The sequence below is a fragment of the Paramormyrops kingsleyae genome, chromosome 17 (assembly GCF_048594095.1).
Source record: "Paramormyrops kingsleyae isolate MSU_618 chromosome 17, PKINGS_0.4, whole genome shotgun sequence".
Taxonomy (NCBI): Eukaryota; Metazoa; Chordata; class Actinopteri; order Osteoglossiformes; family Mormyridae; genus Paramormyrops; species Paramormyrops kingsleyae.
The window spans coordinates 13649255-13669431 of record NC_132813.1 but is presented as its reverse complement, the minus strand read 5'-3'; the positions used below and the strand labels follow the sequence as shown (position 1 = coordinate 13669431).

At 52.0% G+C, this 20177-nt stretch overlaps 1 protein-coding gene across 3 annotated transcripts; it reads left to right on the top strand.

The window, feature by feature from the left end:
* The first annotated feature begins 92 nt into the window (after positions 1 to 92).
* LOC111841495 (uncharacterized) lies at positions 93 to 5794 on the top strand. 3 transcript variants are annotated; one of them, XM_023807270.2, is made up of 9 exons: positions 93 to 564; positions 1315 to 1516; positions 1717 to 1781; positions 4170 to 4308; positions 4602 to 4729; positions 4862 to 5039; positions 5114 to 5197; positions 5276 to 5371; positions 5476 to 5794. In XM_023807270.2, exons 1-9 carry the CDS (start codon positions 560 to 562, stop codon positions 5671 to 5673), a joined length of 1095 nt encoding a protein of 364 aa, XP_023663038.1. In that variant the 5' UTR covers positions 93 to 559; the 3' UTR covers positions 5674 to 5794. The 3 variants fall into 3 exon arrangements, with proteins under 3 accessions (XP_023663038.1, XP_023663037.1, XP_023663036.1); XM_023807269.2 differs by lacking the exon at positions 93 to 564 and adding an exon at positions 594 to 842 and having other exon boundaries at positions 1720 to 1781; XM_023807268.2 differs by lacking the exon at positions 93 to 564 and adding an exon at positions 596 to 842.
* Positions 5795 to 20177: the final 14383 nt, after the last annotated feature.

Genomic DNA, 20177 nt, shown 5'->3' with positions numbered 1-20177 from the left:
AGTTATCAGTAAAGGCAAGCTGAGATGTTTACTCTTCACACTGTGGAGATATGACAGACCTCTGAACTTAAATACAGAATTTATGAAGTGCAATTCTGGCTTTGTTGTGTTTGAGGTCAAAACCATTCTGAAGCTGGTGGGGCGGTCACTGTCACATGGTTCAGCTTACATCGTTTATCCGGTGGGTGGGGGCCCTAGAACCTCATTTAGTAGCAGGGGGTGGGCACCATCACCATGAAATACTCAGCGGGAGACTCCCTCAGCCTGGGCGTCACGTCGGCGATTCCAGGACAACGTGTCACGGGGAGGCCTGGCTGACATTCCAGCACGCGCCTTCAGCCACGGGCGTGGCCTGGCACCAAGCAAACAACCAGTCCTGCATTCCTCAATTAGCCGGCAGGATGGCGCGGAGGGCGCGCTGAAGCCTCAGGCGGAGAACCAGTCGCGCGGCGTCCCGAGACCCGGCACCTCAGCGGGGTAAGGTCAGCACCAAGCCAGCGCCCAGCAGCCTGCAGGACCGGGTTGGCACGGCATCCGGCACCCGGAGTAGAGACACAGGATGACGTGAGTGTGCCAGGCTTTGACTGACAGGAGGTGGGCCCTGGGGCCTCCTAATCAGCCCAATCAGGTTCAGGTGTTTGGGTTTGTTCCCAGCTGTAGCGAATCAGCTCTCGGTAGCGGCCGTGGCAGGACTTATTTAGCCAGCTGCTGTGGGTTATTACACTGGGCTGAGGGACGGGTGAGCCTATGGCGTGCAACGGGGGCTTATTCACTGATGCGTGCGACTCGTTCCACAAATCTGTACACACAATACACGGTATTGTCGCTCTCGTGAAGTCGGAGTGAGTAGACTTCTCCTTTCGGGGCTTATGCTGTCGGTTACTCTGTTTTGGCCGGTCTGACATGTCTGTCAGACCGGGAAAGACCCGAACACCGTCTCTCTGCCTTTGGGCATGTGGCTGCCCTGGGGTTTGTGTATGTATGTGTGTTTAAGTAGGTATGTATTTACTATATTGGGGGGAGCAGATAACCCAACCATGTGGTAAAACCTGTTACCTTTTAGCTTGTGGGGACAATTTTCAGGTCGCCACAATATAACCCTCAATTTGATAAAAATCTGTGACTGCGATCAAAACTAAAATTGTCTTGTATTTTGTTTGGTTACTTATGGTTAAGGTTGGGGCTGGGTAGGGGTTAAGGTGGTCATGGTTGGGATTAGGGTTATGCCCGTAGAAATTAATGGATGGTCCCCACAAAGTTAGGAATAAATGACCTGTGAGTGTGAGATACAAAGTGCCTTCCCTCTTGTGTTAGTTCCACACAGCAGCTGTGTCAGCGATGGAGCACCGTTCTCCTGGTAGGTGTCATGTGGGCAGTCTGCCACAGGGAGGCACCCTTGTTCCCATCCCTCAGCCTCTCCCAGGTGTGTGAGAGGCTCCTGCTGGCTGCGGGGCTGTGGACCGGCTTGGGGTTGTGCATCTTCAGTTTCAGGACTCTGCTTCACTACCACAAGCAAGTAAGTCCGCAGGGGAGGTGGCAGGGTCACAAATTTGAGTTTCAAAGGGGGGACTTATGCCCCCCCCCCCCCCCCCCCCCCCATGTCATTTCACCTGCATAGCTTTGGTTTAGACAATACGGTACTTTTATGAAGGAGGGGTAAGTGGGTCTCCTCTCTGCTTTGACCTGCTCCCTCTGCTCTTCTCGTCTCCTACCCAGCAGGGGATGCACCTCCTGCAGCCAGAGGAGGCTGTGGAGAGGAGCGAGGCACGTCCCCAGGCCTGGTAAGCTGCCGGCAATCGCCGTGGTGATCCCTCTGTACTTCTCCGAAGCCAGGGCCCTCATCCAGCGAGAGCTTGACGTTCTCAGCCCCGTTATTGTTAATTTTGCCTCTCCTCCAATTAACTATATTTGATCACATTCTGTGACACGAGCTGCCTCACGCCGGCCTCTTTGTCCATCCTCTAATTAGAATTTAATGTGGACTTAATAATGGGGAAAGTGGGTTACTGAGAACAGCCAAAATCCAGAATCCGTAAAAGCAAGAGACCTAAAGGAGTGCTTCGTGTGGGGCAGTTCGCTGGAATGAGTTTAGTCATACGATCACCAGCTAGGCGAGTGTACTGCTCCACATGACCACTAGAGGGGGTACTGCTGCAGACAAAGATTCAGGCAGCACTACAATAATCAGAATCAAAACACGTCTATTATCCTGTAGGAAGTTGTTAGTAGTTACAGACTGCGTAGTTTACAGGTACACGAAAAACCAAAAATAGAAATACGCAATGCCACATCCAACAATTTCCATATACAGAGAAGTAAATGTGTGAAGATGGGTATAAATGAAGTGGGTCAGCATGACAATAGGTGCAGGACTGTGGTGATAAAATACAGATTTGCTGGTAATTGTCCACTCTAACAATGAAATGAAAGTGAATTAAAGGCATGTGCATTCTTTTATTTAGTGAGTATAATAAAAACACATGTATAACCTTTTAATAAATATATATTATATGTATACTTATAGTATGTTATACATAATTCATTTATATAGCACATTTCGAAAACAAGTTTATGAAATGCTTTACATGACAAACAAGAATACAGGAAGGATACAACACAAGAAAGCACAGAAAAAAAAATAAAAACAAGAATTCAAAAAATAAGTGCATAGATACTATCATAGATAGATAAGAGTACTTAGAATCAGGGACGTCAGAAGCATTTTGAATGTGGGGGACACACACTGATATAAAACTAATATTTTATGTTAAGTGGGGGGTCCAAACGAACAATTATGTAATGTGCACGTCCCCCTCAGATTTAATGGCGGCGACGCCCATACTTAGAATGCAAAGACGTGAATTCAGCACAATAATAATAATTAAAAAAAAACTAACACACTCCCTGCTGGTGGATGAGGCCCCCGGCCGCCGATGCGTTGGTGGTTCTCGATGTCTGGGGCTGGATGCTCTGGTGTGTGCTGGCTCACTCTCGGCGGTTGCCTGCCGGGGCCTGGCCCTTCCGGCTCTGTCGGGGCCCTGGCTGGGGGGTGGGGGGTCCCTTGGATCTCTGGGCCCGGGGTCCGGTCTGCCCTGGTGTGGCCGGCCGCCGGCGGGGCCTGCGTGCTCGTCGCCACGGCCCCCTGGGGCTCCTGTGATGTGGCTGCCGGATGGCCCCCCTCCGGAGCGCTCCTCTGCCCTTTTCTCGGTGGGGGCTGCAATTGTCCCTGCGTTGGTCCTCCTGGGGTTCCCGTGCCCTGGGGGGCCTCTGGATATCTGGGGCCCGGGTCTCCCCCGTGTCGACTTCATGTCCTGGGTGGGCGGGGCTGTGGCTCCCCACACACACTACTAGACAATTACTTGGAGAAACCTTAGGAACACCAGCGCGCTGACACACAGGTGTGCACACAGGTGCTCACGACAAATAAAAAAAAAAAAAAAAAAAAAAAAAAAAAAAAAAACTAAGGATAAGCAATATTTTAAAAAGGTGGTTTTTAAAGTATCCTTAAACGTGTCGAAAACATTCACCATAAATGTTGTGGAAGACAGGAGACAGACGGGAGCAAGAACAGGTAGATATTTAAAAACCGACGGAAAAACTTCGAAATCAATTCTGTACTGCGAAGGCAACCAGTCACGTGATGTAAGAACAGGACTGACATGGTCTGTCATGCGCGTGCGGGATAGGGCGCTGGCGGCCGCGTTCGGGACGCGTTGGAGGTCTGTAATAGTGCACTTAGGCAGTACAGGTAGAGGGGAGGTGCGTTAGTAAAGCCTTGAAGCAACAAATGTGTGAATGAGCTGCCAAATGAGGTGATACCTCAGACCTCTGAAATACTGCGCAGGCGATGATATGCAGTTTTAAATATATTACTGATGGTTGGTTTGTAAAGCTGAGGCTGCCATGAAAGATCACACCGAAACTCCATAACTTTTAGGCTTGATGAACAGGCAGTTTAAGCACTTCAGGGTGTCTCGCCCCTGGATGTTCTTACCAGTAATGATACCCTGACTATTTAACTGGAGAAACTTTTCATGCATCCATGTATCAATGTCGTCAATGCATTGTAGCAATATATACTTTTATTGTTTAATTTTAATATAAATAGTTTAAGCTTTGTTGGGATCACCCCCACATCTTCCTTTTTGACACCCCCCCCTGCCCCCCAGGACAGCCCCAGAGTCCAGCCCTGGCCTCAGTGTCTGTGAGACTCACGCCCTGCTCAGCTGCATGCTTGTGCTCCTCTGCTCCGAGTCGCTGCAGGACGGCAGTCTGGCGGCTGTGTTGGAGCAAGCTGACAGGCTGGAGGTCGGTCGCCGTGGCGATGCACCTGCTGGGTGCCGCTAGACATAATGTACATTTATAACTAATCACTAATGATTATAATCAGCGTTTTAATGACCTATAATGGCCATGACAGGCTGGCAGAAATGATAATATTGAAATAATGAGTCTCTCCTGCCTCCTGCCCTGTGATTCGTCAGATGGGCTCTGTGATCATCGTGACCCGCCCTTGATTCTGGAAAATGGGTCAGATGCATTTTTTTGTTGCTGCAGTTGTGTGGTGAGTGAAGCCCTCAGTCCAGTGTTTGTCCCTGCAGAGGGCTGCTCAGGCCCTCCAGAAGGGGGCAGTAGTCTTCCCTGCCCAGCCACAGGGGGGCAGGACGGGCCAGGAGGTGGAGACACCAGCCGAGAGACTGCAGAGAATCGGCAGCTACCTGGAGAGCAGGTGAATCCTCTGCTGAATGGCCTGTGAGCCACACCTCCTCTGGGTGGCCTGTAAGCTCCGCCTCCCATGGGCAGCCCATAAGCCCTGCCTCCCAGACGCTGACAGCCGCACTGTCCCCCCCCCAAACCTCAGGTCCCAGTCGTTGCGGACTCTGTTCCGGGCCCAGACCGTATATCAGAATGCCGCAGAGGAAGCCCTGAAAGGGCTGGGCTGCTGCTGGGACCGACTGGAGGAGATGCACGACTGCGTCACCGTGCCGACGGCGATGAAGGAGCGGGTGAACCCAGAGGGGGCTCTGCGAGAGGTGGAGGTGAGCCACACTGGCCCGTTTGCGGGGGGCGGGGGGGGAGTGCTTTGTCATGCATGCCTGCATCTCCCTGGCAGAGTCTGTCGGCGGAGCTGGTGAAGCAGGAGGATCGTCTGCGGATCTGTAAGGCACGTGCCAAGGACAGCTGTCACCTTCTGCAGGTGAGGCCCAGAGGCCAAACGAGCCAACTGTCTCGGAGCACACTCACCCTCACCAGTGTGCCCCTCCTCGGCCCACAGGAGCTGAGTCACAGCCAGCGGGGGCTGCAGGACCAGTCTGGAACCAGGCCCATGCCCCTGTGGACCGACAAGCTGATCCAGTCCAATGAAATGCAGGTAGGCAGCCCGCTACCCAGAATCCCCTCTGGCAGAGCTGCCTTTCGACTGTGCCAGCCCCGGCTGCGGTGAGGAGATATCGACCAATCCTTTCCCGCCCGCAGCTTGCAGAGCTCCGCAGCAAGTTCGTGTCCCTGGAGCACCTCATGATTTGCCTCCGGACTCACCTGGAAGGTCTGCGGGACGGCGTGGTGCTGAACGGGGCCGCGTGCTTCCTGGGCCATGCCCGGCCGCTGCCGCCCCCCAGCCCGCCAGCGTCTCCACGCTCCTGCGCCTCCTGCTTGTGCTGCCCCCTGTGGTGAAGATGACCCTTCACTCCTTGTACATTGTCCTTTATCCTCCTGGAGAGGGAAGTTTTATTTATTTTGTATAAAATGTTTCAATAACTATATAATCAAGTTCAATAAATATTTTTTTCAATTATTCTTAGTGTGCAACCTATAAACCAAAAAAGAAAAAAAAACTGGAATCTTAAGGTATTGCAGTGAAAAATTGTGCTTTGTAATGTGGAGTTTTAGCCACCAGGGGGTGCATTTATACTAAAAGTGATAAGAAAATCCCTCTTGTCAGGTAATAGAGGGAGCTGTATTCTGTGATTGTATCTCTATTCCATATGTACAGTGCTGCGTAACTCAGAGCTGCCTGACAGATCCCCACACCCCCATCAGACGTCTCACTCTGAGGGGAGGGGGATCTCCTGAGAGATCCCAGTACCTGCTAATGCACATCTCACTATTTGGGGGGGGAATCTCCTGACAGATCACCACACCCCCATCAGACGTCTCACTCTGAGGGGGGGATATCCACGTTGCATCCCCCCCCCTTGTCTGCACTGCCTGCGCATGGCCCTGCTCTGCTCTGATCCCGGGTGGGAGCTTTCCCCTCCCCCCCTGCATTAGCTCCTTAATTCCTGCAGGCCTTGGGTAGGGGGAGGGTGGGGAGAGAGAGGGCGGGGAAGGGTCACGGAGTGAAAAGTATCTGCTATCACTGAAACCTGCAGAACGGCTGAAGATTTTGGAGCTGAAATACCATGAGCACGGAGTCCAGGCATCCCAGACGATCCATTTGCTTATTTTTATATTCGGTTATGCAAGCTTTGCACCTAATTATGCACCCTGTGCCGAGAGCCTAATGATCGGGGGGCTTGCCTGCGTCTGCGCCTGCGCCTGCGCCTGCGTCTGCGCCTGCGTCTGCGCCTGCGCCTGTGTCTGCGCCTGCGCCTGCTGCAACTGCCCTCCATAAACTCTGAATGAGGAGGCAGACCCCCAAAGATGGTGGACGAGGGTATGTCATCCACGCCGCGCCTCGACGGACCCCTGCTCGCACTGGGATGTCAGACATCAGATCTCAGGCCCTCTAATTAAAACCCAACTTTGGGAGCTGCACCTGCCACTGGGCATCAGCCGGGGGGGGGGGGGGGTGTATGAGTGGAATGTGGGGGTGCAGTCGCGTTCTCATCTGTATGGAGTGGAGAAGGGGGATCGGGATCTGTGGGACAGCAAGACAAACTAGCTAAAAGTGCCTGACAGTTGCCCAAGTTAAGGCTGAACATCTGATTGGACAGTTATGGGGAGACTAAATAGGCTCATGTTAAGCAGAGAGCAGGGGCTTCTGGGACAGCGATGTGCAGAGCTTGAAGGCGTGAGACACAGCCACACGCCAGCAGGAGCAGGCTGGACCTCCAGGGGGCAGCACTGTGCCTGCTTTCCTGTGTGCTTCAGTGTGATGAAGAGACAGCTCCAGCTTTATTGCACCTTCATTAACACTCTAGGGGTCACGTGCTTAGTCACTGAACCCTCTGCATCCACATCATCAACTTGAGGGCTTGTTAATTCTGTCTTCTGACCAAAATGCACCATCTCCTGCTTCATGTGCCCCTTCCCCTTGCCCTTTCTGTGCCAACCCCCGCCCCGACCGTGCTTGACCATGCTTTTCTGCTCTCCAGTTTCTGCCCCTAACCCCCCACATGGTTTGCTGTCTGATTGTCTGATTGGGCGTGTTCTGCATGTAACCCCCCTGGTGTCAAACTGAGTCACCCTGTGCCGCAGGGGCTGGCCACATTTCTCATGCGGCGTCCCTTAAATTGTCAGCCGACCGTCAGACAATAAACAGCCGCAGAGGAAGATGATGCAATCAACCCTCAAGCCTGGCGCAGGAAGAGACCGTGTCACGTGACAGGGGTGTGAGCTCGGGACCACGTTCGGAGCGGGGCTGCCATGTTGAGACCTGACACCCCTCCCTCTGAAATATCCATAAAAGGCCCATGTTGCCGTCGAAAGTGCCTGGCTGACCTTTGACCTATGACCTATGACCTATGATTGAAGAATCGATCGGATGAGGCTGTGGGTCACCCTGTCACAACCATGGCGCGCGTGCGGCACGGCGGACAGCGGGCACTGTGCACATACTGCGCCATTTCGAAGCACCCGGTGTAATTCTGCGGCTATGTGTGTGTGTTCACGTGTCTGTCCACCGTCCGTGTGTGTGTGTGTGTGGGGGGGGGGGCACACGCCGCCCGGTCACGCTGATTTAGTTTTACAAGCTATGGCTTCTCTTCTCCCCCCAGCTGACGGATTATTAAATAAACAGAGCCAAGTGGCTTCAGGCCGGCCAGAGAAACTTACGGCCCCAAAAAGCTCTGCACTCCTAACACGGAACCCCCCTTCCCTGGGGCCCCCGACCTGGCCCTGCTCTGTCAGGGGGTGGGGGTGGGGGGGCTGGAGGGAAGACTCCATCTCTGACTCGGCAGGGGTGTGGGAGGGGGTACTGTGGGGAAATGTGTGTGGGGGTTTATGGCTACGTTGTAAAAATCAGTAACAGCTGTGGCCAGAGGTGAGGGGGGGGGGGGGTGGCAGTGATGGAGTTGGAGGAGTAGAACCAGGCACTGGACCAGAGTCTAGCACATATGGGGGCTGGGGGCGAGGGTGAGGGGGGGGGGCTGTGATCCTCACCCTGTCTTACTCCAGCTTCTTTCATGTGGGCCAGATGTGGCCTTCAGACACAGAGCGGCCTGCAGCATCCTGCTTCTGATCCCAGAACATCCTGCCTTCTGGCCCAGGAATTCAGCTGGATCTCTGTGGAGGTCAGGAGGACCAGCTGCCTTCACAGTGTATGGGTGGAGTTACAGGCTATGGTCACTGTGTGTGGGTGGAGTTACAGGCTATGGTCACTGTGTGTGGGTGGAGTTACAGGCTATGGTCACTGTGTGTGGGTGGAGTTACAGGCTATGGTCACTGTGTTTGGGTCACATGCTGCGGGCACCAGGTTTTAATGGGCCCACAGGCTCCCCCTTCTGGCTCTCCAGAGACACAGGCCGAGTCGGAGAGCCATGCAGACGGCCTTGCTTCTTTGGTAGTGACACTGGAGGAAAAAAGGTAGGAATGGCGGGATCCTTCAACCTCACGCTGGTAGCTTTCCTGAGGAAGAGTGAGAGAGGGCAGAGGAAGATGGGGGGGCAGGCTCCAGGTGGGTGGTCCAGAATCCTGAGTCCTTTTCGAATGGGCCGCCTGGATCCGGGCAGCGATAAGTGGGGGTGGGGGGGGTTGGTGGGCCTGGAGCCCAGTTCTGCCAAAGTGCTGGACCCCCTGGCCGCTGACAAGCTCTCCACTGGGGTCTCTGTGAGGAGAATTAGGGTGTCACATGTCTGGTGTGATGAGGATCCACGGACACCCCTGTTAGGGGACAATGATGCCCCCAGCATGCGTAATCAGACTCAGTGTGTGTGTGTGTGTGTGTGTATGTGTGTGTGTGCGTGTGTATGCGAGCGGGTATACTTTAACTTATACGGTCCCCGCAACGTGATGAATGCCTGTTTTTTTCCCTTATGGGGACCCCCCCCCATGTTGGAATCCTATTATTGGGGGGAGGGGCTTAGCAAGCTGTCACCATGTGGTGAGGAGCACTTTCCCCAGGGCTGCCTATTCACACAGCACGTCTTGGGGGGGGGGGGGGTACCCCCCCAGTCCAGGTGTAGCCATGACCCCAAGCAGTATCTGACCCATGTGACCTGGGCTGGGACACTCCCCCCCTCCCCCCACCCCCCGGCTAAATGTCTTGCATTCTTCAGCTTGTCTCCATTTCGACCTGAATCTTCTGGCATTGGGCTGCTTCCCTGGTGGATTCATGTGCATGACCAGTAGGGGGCGTCACTGGGGATAAATGGAAACAGGAAGGAGAGGAACAGCTGGGCAGAAGGGCTTGTGTAAAATGGCTCCCTGTTCCTGTGTTTCAGGGCTGTGTGGAGATACAGGGGACCCCTATTAAGTGAGGAGCACCTGGTGCACTAACCCTGTTCCATGCAGAATTCTGGTGGACCTACTCATATCAAACGCTCCCTGGATTCACGTTCCTGATTCATGTACAGCTATGGAATATATTTACGACCCCCCCACCCCCAAATGTGCAATGGGGCTGCTCCGTGTAAGCCATCCCATAATCGTAGCTTTGCCCTTTAAGTCTTGGGCTGTGGTCCGTCGTAATCCTTCTCATGTGAGCAGCACGGCTGCTGAGAGTGTTCCCATGTGACCCTCAGCACACGCCCCCCCCGTCCTTTCAGTGTAATGGTACAGTCCGTGCCCCTTGACACAGGTGGGATACAGGTGGGGTGAAGTGCCTCAGCGAAGCGTAGAAATGAGACCCCGGAGACAGCCAATCGCCTTCGCCCTCTCCTGCGTGCGTCTCCTCCGTCCCTGAATAGAAATGTGTGTAACAGACGTGTTTTGGGCCACGGCGGAGTCTCTGTGCCCTTCGCTCGAAGGCCACCGATGCTTTTCTCATTTGCTCAGTGCGATCCGCCCACCGTGACGTCCGTCTTGAGGGAGGGCAGCCTCCCGCCACTGTCGTTTCCTCGGAGACGTCAAAGTGAGGAGGAAGCGGTTGATGATGCCAGAGGGCCCCGTCACGCTCTGTCACGCTACTCCGACTGGTATACGCTCCGTTCTTCCTGCCCAGATAAACATGATATATACCACATTCGCTGCAGGTCAGACCCGAATGGTCTCCCAGGGTAACCTGCACGTGGCTTCGCCTCCAGATAGAGCCGTAATCGACGTGAACGTCCAAGAGTGAGGGAGGCCCCCACAGCTGTCATGGGGCAGGGCACCCTGGGAAGCCAGGGAGGCTCTCTCATTGCCAACAACCAGATTTAGCAAACTGTTTAATCTATTTCCACAGGACAAAATCATACAGTGAATTTGTGACTGTTTAGGACTATATTTAACTGAGTAGTATTTAGAAAGTGATCTGTGACATAAGAAGTGTTTTCACAAAATAAATAATTTGAAAGTGATATACTGCTATGCAAAACACATGCAAAACAGTAACTGCATATTTTATCAAAATGGAGTTATGACTGAAATTGAGGCTCTTAGGCTTAGTTTTATCTCGAGACAAAGTATCTTAGTTCAGCCATGTTCGGTTTTGAAGAAAACAACATAATTTACTGCACATACGGGCGCACAGTCAAAAAACTGTGTAACTACAGTGCATAGTTACTGTGTTTTGCCAATGTGGGGCAGCATAATATTCAGGGCTGTGTTCTGGTTGGTAGAAGCTGAATTACACAAAGTATTCTTGGTCCAAAAGCTTGTGGACAAGTCTAATATTAACAATGTTAGTTCTGAATCACCTGTAATGGTAATCACAGGAGTTCCTTGTGTATAGGCGACGAGAGGAGATTCAAGGATTCCAAACTTTATTTGCCATTTACTCGGCGTTGGAATTATGGTATGGATCTCCAAGTCAACACAAAATACAGTAAATACACATGGTAATATTCATCCATCAGCTTTCTGTACCAGCTAGTCCTATTCATGGTCACCAGGGGTCAGGATCCTATAGGCACTAGGGAACGACCCAAGATGGGGTGTCGACCCAGAGCAAGGTGCACGCACACACCACTCACCATTTGATAACTTCAATTAACCTCAGCATGTTTCTGGACTGTGGGGGGGAAACCGGAGTACCCAGAGAAAACCCCACGACGACACGGGGAGAAGATGCAAATGTAACAAAATGAAAGTAGACTCTCTGCCAATATGTGCATAATTATGTAATAAATTTCTGAAATGTTGATAGACTGTTCCAATGTATGCTTGTGCGTAGGGAGAAGATTCTGGTGAAGCAGCAGAAATGGACTCATTTGGGTCCGTGGCTCCGGTCCAAAGACGTCTTGCTGTATGAATGGGTCAAACAAAAGCTTTGGCTTCGCAGCACGCAAATAAAAATAAACGTAGCAGACTCTTCAGGCGGCGCCGGTGCTTGAGTTAAGCCACTTCAACATCCCGTTTTCCAGTGAGTTCCGCGGCGAGGTTCGGCTTCCAGCTGCTTCTGTGTACGTGATGTGAAGTGCTCCCGGAAGTGGCTGAGTCTCTTTGGGGCATGGAGATTAGATGGGATGTGCAGACATGGGGTTATTTAGCACCAGGGTGTGGAGATGACAGCTCACGGCCGAGAGCGGGGCCCAACGCCAGCCTGGTCCGGCTGTAGGTCAGGTGTACAGTCAGATCTGCTTCACAGTGGCTAGCATGTCAGCCCAGGGGGGGGGGGGCAGGGGAGATGGTCCCCACCTGCAACTCACACTGGCGGCCTTGTTTGCCATCGGTGAGGGCGTCCGGGGTGGGAGCGGGGGTGACTGGGGGCAGTGCCCACAGGAGGTACCGGCTAGGTGGTCCAATGTGTTTACCATATGACGTGGGGCGGCGTTCCTCTCCCCCAGCGCTGACGTCGGCCTTCCCCGGGTGGCTGTGTTTTTCCTCTGATTATGCTGCCCTAACCCTGGACACACCGGGGCTGTGTGTGTGTGTGTGTGTGTGTGTCTGTGTGCGTGTACGAGCGAGCGGGTTTACCTATCCTTATGGGGACACAATGTCCCCATAACGTGATAAATATCCATTTTCCAGGAAACCGGTCCCCATAAGGGAAAACTCTATTTTATAAAAATCGGTGACTGCTATGAAAAAACTAAAAATGCAAAAACTCTTGTATTTTGTTTGGTTACTTATGGTTATGGTTAGGGCAGGGTGGGGGTTAAGGTTGTCATAGTTAGCGTTAGCATTTTTCCCATTGAAATGAATGAGCGGTTCCCATAAGGATATGTTTACCCTACATATGTGTGCGTGTGTCTGTGTGTGTGTACGAGCGGGTGTGTGTGTGTCTGTGTACGAGCAGGTGTGTGTCTGTGTGCGTGTACGAGTGTGTGTGTGTGTGTGCGTGTGTGTGTACGAGTGGGTGATAAAAACCTGTTATTTTGGGGATTGTGGGGATTTTTTTGGTCCTCACGAATGGAAATTCAATTTTATAAAAATCTGTGACTGCATGGAAAAAAAAAAGTCTTACATTTTGTTTGTTTACTTACGGTTAAGGTTCAGGCTGGGCAGGGGTTAAGGTCGTCATCTCTGGCAGAGACGAGGAATATCTCACCGGCTTGAGGGTCACCATGGCCGACGGCAGCAGAATGAAGGCTCGTGTCGAGTAAAAAGCGAGTGAACAAAACACAAAGTATACGAAGCAACAATAAGGACATTAAACCCCTGAACAAAAGCAAAAGTGGATGATCCTGGTACCCTTCTGATGGGGGGCTCACTGGGCCATAAACCCTGAGTGGTTTTTGCTGGTGCTGACCCCCGACATGTTGGAGCTGCTGACAGTCCCTCCACTGTCCCCCTCCTTCCTACCACCAGCTCCTTTGCCAGCCTGCCCCCCCACCCCCAGAGGGGCCCAGGCCGACTCCAAATGTCAGCGATGTTGGTTTAGTCATTGTGCACGGCTGGACGAGCCTGAATAGGCAGCCTGTCCCCAGGCCGGCCTCCTACAAGGGCCTCTTTTATCACTCCTGCTTGTTCCTGGTGCTTTGTGCCCCCTCCCTCGGGAGAAAGAGGATGGGAGAGGAGCAGCGAGTGATAGGAGCAGCTTCCGCGTGAGGGAGCAGGGAGCCTGTTTTCCTGGAACCAGTGTGTCTCTGTGCTTTCTGCCAGCGAGCGTCCTGAGTGCGGTGGCCAGGCGGGCAGGTGGTAAATCGGGGCTGCACAGGCCGGCTACGCTCATTAGCGCGCTTAACTGCATGGGGGAGGAGTCCCGACGACCCGGCGACCGCGAGCCCACGGCCAATGGTATGTCAAGAAAGCCACCCGCACCCGGGAATCATGCGAAATGTGGGGGCCAAGCAGGTCACATGGACAAGGGTGGTTTTTTTGGGTGAGGGGCGCCGTGTCCCGTGGTCAGGACGCATCCGGTGGGGAAGCACACCACACGGCAAAAATGATTATTATCACAGTGACTTTGTGTGTGTTTCCACACGGAAGAGGTTTATTTTAACGCGTTATAAGACAAACAATATTTATGTAATATTTGGTAGCGTCGCCCCTGGAGTAGTTCCTGGTGTAGCTGGAGAGGTACTTAAAAACTCCTCTTTTCTATTTGTTTTTCCCAGACAGTGAACATCTGGTGGTGAGGAGTACGCTGCCTTTGGCAGGGGAGATCAGGGCAGTGGGGGGGGGGGCTCCCTCCGCTTCTCCATCGCTGCCAGGAATCTGAACCTGGTGACTGGTGATTTTCAAATTTGATTTCTCCAGGGTTCCCTGACAAAAAGAGCCAGACTAGGTCAAGATGCAAAAGAGCCTCATAAATTTGAATTTCTTTAGCAGAAAACATGATATGTAACCTTGGAGCCAGGAAGGCATTTCGTGCCAGAAAATAAAATAGATACATAGATAAAAACACTGAAATCTTTTGGCCTTCTGTTTTTGATTTTTGGAAATTAATTCCTTTCCTTTAATGTATCCCGATTGTACTCTTGATAAATCATAGGTTCAGCCTCACAGACCCATTGGAAAAGGTTACCTCATGAGGCTGGCTTGGTAAGCTGCCACCTGCTGGTCCATCTGAGACATGGCAGGTATCCGCCCATCTGGAGGCCACATGGCCTAGGTCACTTGAGATCAGCGAACCTCTGTAGTGGATCCAGCTTTGCGTGGACTCTGGTGGGGGGGCTGTGGGCCACGTTCAGAGGGAAGGAGAGAGGTGGGAGAGAGCAAATAGACAAAACAAACAGTGGACTCCCAGAGGCAGGTGGGAGAGGGAGAGTGACGCTGAGCCACACACACACCAACAAATCAGACAAGTGGGTCTGCAAAGGGCCATCAGCCTACCTACAGACACTACGTGTCATGTACTGAGTAAGCTGATTACAGAGAGTCACATATTCAGTGGAGTGGTCTTTGCAACTGAGAGTCACATGTTGGCTGGAGTGGTATGTACAGGGAGTCACAAGCTGAGTAGAGTGATCTTTATTACCGAGGGTCTCAAGCTAAGCTGGGTGGTTGTGGTTCTTACTGAGAGTCACATACTGAGCAGGGTGGTCTTTACTGAGAGTCACATACTGAGTGGAGTGGTCTTTACTGATCAGAATGCTCTTTATTAGGAGTCACAGGCTGGATGGAGCAGTCTTCACTGAGAGTCACGTACTGAGCAGACTGGTCTTTCCTGAAAGTTACATGCTAAGTGCAGTGGTCCTTACTGAGAGTCACACACTGAGCAGGGTGGTCTTTCCTGAGAGTTACATGCTAAGTGCAGTGGTCCTTACTGAGAGTCACATACTGAGCAGGGTGGTCTTTCCTGAGAGCTACATGCTAAGTGCAGTGGTGTTTACCGAGAGTCACATACTGAGCAGGGTGGTCTTTCCTGAGAGTTACATACTAAGTGCAGTGGTGTTTACTGAGAGTCACATACTGAGCAGGGTGGTCTTTCCTGAGAGTTACATGCTAAGTGTAGTGGCGTTTACTGAGAGTTACATACTGAGCAGAGTAGTATGTCCAGGTATCTTTCACCATATATTTCACCATATATTTCTCAATTAACTGCTTCAGGTCACACTTTTATCCTGGAATTATATGTGTCTCAATGTGCAGAGCTAGATATTTACTGAAGTGGTTAAAGATGGGGTCTTGGGGGTAAGACTCATAAGCCATATCCAAACCTTCCCTGTGGGGCAGGTAACTTTCGAATGTCAGTCACAGGCAAATGCTGACTAATTTGCTGTTCCTAAACATTTCAGGACAAAGCTGGGCGTGTTCTGTTGGTTTATAACATACATACACTGTTTCATAAACTACCCACAGAAAAAGAAAACAGCTCCTGACACAGGGACATTCAATCACATAATGAGCAATAATTAATCGGAACAATCTGACCAATGGAGTTGCACCATACAATTAGGCTTGAGAACTACATAACCCCCCTAAGTAATCCTGGGGGAGGCATTAGAACTCGGAAAACTGGCACCCCCCCACAGTAAGAGGGCCAGGTGTTGTGATGTCAAGCACCCCCAACTGCCTGCATATTCGCACACACCTCCCCCCCCCCCAGTTGCGCTTGGCCAGGGTCCCTGGCGTATCTGTACTGAAAGGAATCCTCTTTCAGCCTGTCTGAGAGGTGCGGCCCATTGCGTGACACCCCCTCCGCTCACCCACTAGCAGCCCTCGTGAAAGAACAACATCTCCATGACTCAGGGCATGACTTGGGTGGGGGTGTTACTCCCTGGACAGGATCTCAGGGCGCATACACACTCAATGAAAGCAATCATACTCCATATATATGTACATATGTTATCCACATATACTGACTTTCTGTCTTTGGACTGTGAGAAGAGACCAAAGAACCCTGAGGATTCCTGCATGACACAGAGAGAACATGCAAACTCCACACACGAAAAACAGAAAGGGGATTCGAGCATGTAAACTCCACATATGGAAAGCAGAAGGGGGATTCAAACATGCAAGCTCCCCACATGGAGAGCAGAAGGGGGATTCGATCATGCAAACTTCACACATGGAGAGCAGAAGGGGGATTCAAACATGCAAACTCCACACATGGAGAGCAGAAGGGGGATTCGAACATGCAAACTCCATATATGGAGAGCAGAAGGGGGATTCGATCATGCAAACTCCACACATGGAGAGCAGAAGGGGGATTCGAACATGCAAACTCCATACATGGAGAGCAGAAGGGGGATTAGATCATGCAAACTCCATACATGGAGAGCAGAAGGGGGATTCAAACATGCAAACTCCATATACAGAAAGCAGAAGGGAGATTTGAACATGCAAACTCCACAAAGACAACCAAGGTGGGATTTGAACATGCAAACTCCACACACACAGCGCAGAGGTGGGATAAGGTGGGAGGCACCAGTGCTGCCCCCAAACTGCTATGCTGAACGAATTATAATTTATTCACTCTTATTTCCCCACATAAATGTACCTTCCATCATTTCACAGGTGCCGTTTATTTTCTCATTCCTGTTATTTCTGGCCCAGTCTTCACCTTTGACCTCACAGCAACTTGCACACTTTAAAATAAAATAAAGAGAACAAGTAATGGAAAGATGTTAAGTTGAGCCAGGACAATATTGCTGAGTACCAACAGGTGGCAGTGCTCTTTCGGGACACAGACTTACCCCGTCGGGATAGGGGGGCTCTGCTGCTGTTTAACCTCAGTGAGACGCCTCTCAGCCACTCCCCCCCCCCCACCCATGAAGAATGGGAGTAAGCAGCTGAAACTCAAGGACAGGAGTCATCCTGCCAGGTACAGCAGGGTCTATGTGACTCTCAGTTCCTCATAATTTCCCCCCTTTCTGGGTCCTTCTGGCTGGGGTCCCTGCTGCTGTGGTTTCTCTGCACTGGTTCTGGTTTAACACCTCATTCAAAGGTATAACAGCAAGGACCATGCAGCAGAACTCAACCCAGCAACCATCAGCAGATGGGAATTTCTGTCTTTATCACTGCCCCCACTCGTTGGGACATGTGAGGGGGGTGGGGTTGGAAAACAGACACATCAGTCCAATACCAGGAGCAGAGATGTCCACACACTGGTCCCTCTGGAACCGGTCCTGTCCCTCCTGATCTGCATGCATTTCCTCTGGAGGCTCTGGACCTTTCTGCGATCTGACCTCGTCATGTCACTTCCTGTCACCTGCTCACCTTCTGTGGCGTGACTGAATGGGTTGGCAGGACAGACAGAGCCCCGCTGCTGCCGCCATATCTGCTGGGGTCAGCCTCTTCCACTCTGGTGACTCGTGACATAATGAGACATGTGTTCGAAGTCTGCTGGCGCTTTGGTGCTGAGGATGAGCCAAGCGGGCAGACGGGCAGGGAGACGTGGAAGTCTGACAGGCCTGTTCCCTGCCCACACACACACACACACACACACACACACTTTGCTTTCAAAATGATGTTAAATACACGCAAGGAGAGCCTGCTGGAATTGCGTGCAGCTCAGTGACTACAGCCAAAATGCACACCGAGACCCCAGTGGGGAAAAGTCTTGAGAAATTCCTGTGCAGGACTACAGTAAGACAAAAGTCTCTCTTTAGTCCTGTGCAGCACTGAGCCCCCTGTGCAGCACTGAGCCCCCTGTGCAGCACTGAGCCCCCTGTGCAGCACTGAGCCCCCTGTGCAGTACCCAGGGAGGGTGGGGGGAGTTAATGAGATGAAAGAGACACGGCGACAGCTGGGACTCAGGACTGACTTTAGTCTCTTAGGATAAGAAGGTGTCCTGTTTCCATAGCAACAGCACTGTGACCTTCTGATACCACAAACATGCTCGCACACACACACATGCACGCACACACACACATGCACGCACACACACACATGCACGCACACACACACATGCACGCACACACACACATGCTCGCACGGACCTCCACATCTCTCTCTTCCCACAGTTTCCTGGTGATTGTGTAATCAATAAAATTAGGAAAGAAAACAAATGTATCCAATTCACAAAATATGTTGGTTTTGGAAATGATTATTCTTCTGAAGGTAATGTAATCATATACTGGTGATTATTGTAGGACAGCAGGGTGCTTTGAGCAGCAGGTTTCCTTGGGTAGTATGTTGTGTTGGGTAGCAGGTCGTGTTGGGTATCAGGTCGTGTTGGGTATCAGGTCGTGTTGGATAGCAGGTCGTGTTGGGTATCAGGTCGTGTTGGATAGCAGGTCGTGTTGGATAGCAGGTCGTGTTGGATAGTAGGTCGTGTTGGGTAGCAGGTCGTGTTGGATAGCAGGTCGTGTTGGATAGTAGGTCGTGTTGGATAGTAGGTCGTGTTGGGTAGCAGGTCGTGTTGGATAGTAGGTCGTGTTGGATAGCAGGTCGTGTTGGATAGCAGGTCGTGTTGGGTAGCAGGTCGTGTTGGATAGTAGGTCGTGTTGGATAGTAGGTCGTGTTGGGTAGCAGGTTGTGTTTGGTAGCAGGTCGTGTTGGATAGCAGGTCGTGTTGGATAGCAGGTCGTGTTGGATAGTAGGTCGTGTTGGGTAGCAGGTTGTGTTTGGTAGCAGGTCATGTTGGATAGTAGGTTGTGTTGGATAGCAGGTCGTGTTTGGTAGCAGGTCATGTTGGATAGCAGGTCGTGTTTGGTAGCAGGTCGTGTTGGGTAGCAGATCGTGTTTGGTAGCAGGTCATATTGGATAGTAGGTCGTGTTGGATAGTAGGTCGTGTTGGGCAGCAGGTTGAGAAAGACTTTATTAATCAAACATGTGATATAACAAAGAGGTCCTAGTAGCACTGATTCCCTGGTAGCACTGACCACTTGATGAATGGGGGCAGACTGCCTTTCCACTGCCATTCAGGGGAAGAAGACATGAGAAAGAGAGGAAGAGAAGAAAGGAAGAGGGCCTTGCTGGCTCTGAGTGCATGTGTCTTCTATTAGGACTTGGGGGCCCTAAAATAATGTTTTTCACCCGACAAGCATCTCTACGCCATAAATTACCCACCAGCCACTGTGCCTTCCTGACTGAAGTACTTCGGGCTGAGTTGGTTTCCATTTAACAGACCAGCACCCCCCACCCCCCAGGAGCTCAAAAGCAGCTGAAGCTGGACATTTTTTTTTTTTTGGGGGGGGGGGGTCATCTTCCTCTGAGAAGGGGTTAACTGGGGGGAGAGTCACGGGGGGAACTTGAAGGGGGCAAGGTCAGCGTCTCTTGACCAGTAAGACCAATTACATAAATTGGAAGTGATGGGGCAGGCTGGATAAAAAGTTGGTGGGCAGACTAACGAGTAGAATGGGGCAGTGATGTGTGTGGAGGGGGGCTTTAAGCTCCCGTGTGACTGAGCAGCAGGCCACAGGCAGCTACAGGTGATGAGCTCTGGAGCAACAGGCAGGATGCAGCAGAGCACCTCTTCGGATGGAAGGTACAACAGCTGGGACCCAAAACTCTTCAGTGTTCATCCTGAGGTTCTGTGAGGGGGAGGAGAGCGCTGTGAGTTTGACGGAGAGGGAGGGGTGGTGCCCCGGTAAATATGGACCTTCAGCTTGTTCCCACTGACTGTTTCCAACAGATCCCCACACCCGCCCCCCCCCCACAGAAAAAAAAGAAAGGCAGAAAGATGATATGAAGCCAGGAAACCATGCTGAGACGTCTGAGTGGTTCGTAATTTGATCCGGTCACGGCCCATCATTTGGACTGGGCGTAAGTCATTTCTGGGGGGGCACGCATTGTGTCACCGGGCTGCGAGCCATCGGCTCAGATGCCCCCGTCTCTCGTCTCAGCTCCGGTCTGTCACATCAGCCCGGTGGGGGGGGGGGGGGGGCTGTTTGGTACCCCAAATCAATTCCGCTCCCCCCGGGGCTGCCAGATCGGCGGTATTCTCTGTGAGAGGCGTGCCATGGCGAGGTGGGGGCGTATGCAGGGTCCATGACATGTCTGACTGCAGGACCTCGCGCCCCAGAACGGAATGGCATCCGTCTGCCGGTCCTTTGCTCTCTTGGGACAAACGAAATAGCAGGGAGGTAAACAAACAGGCCGCAGGC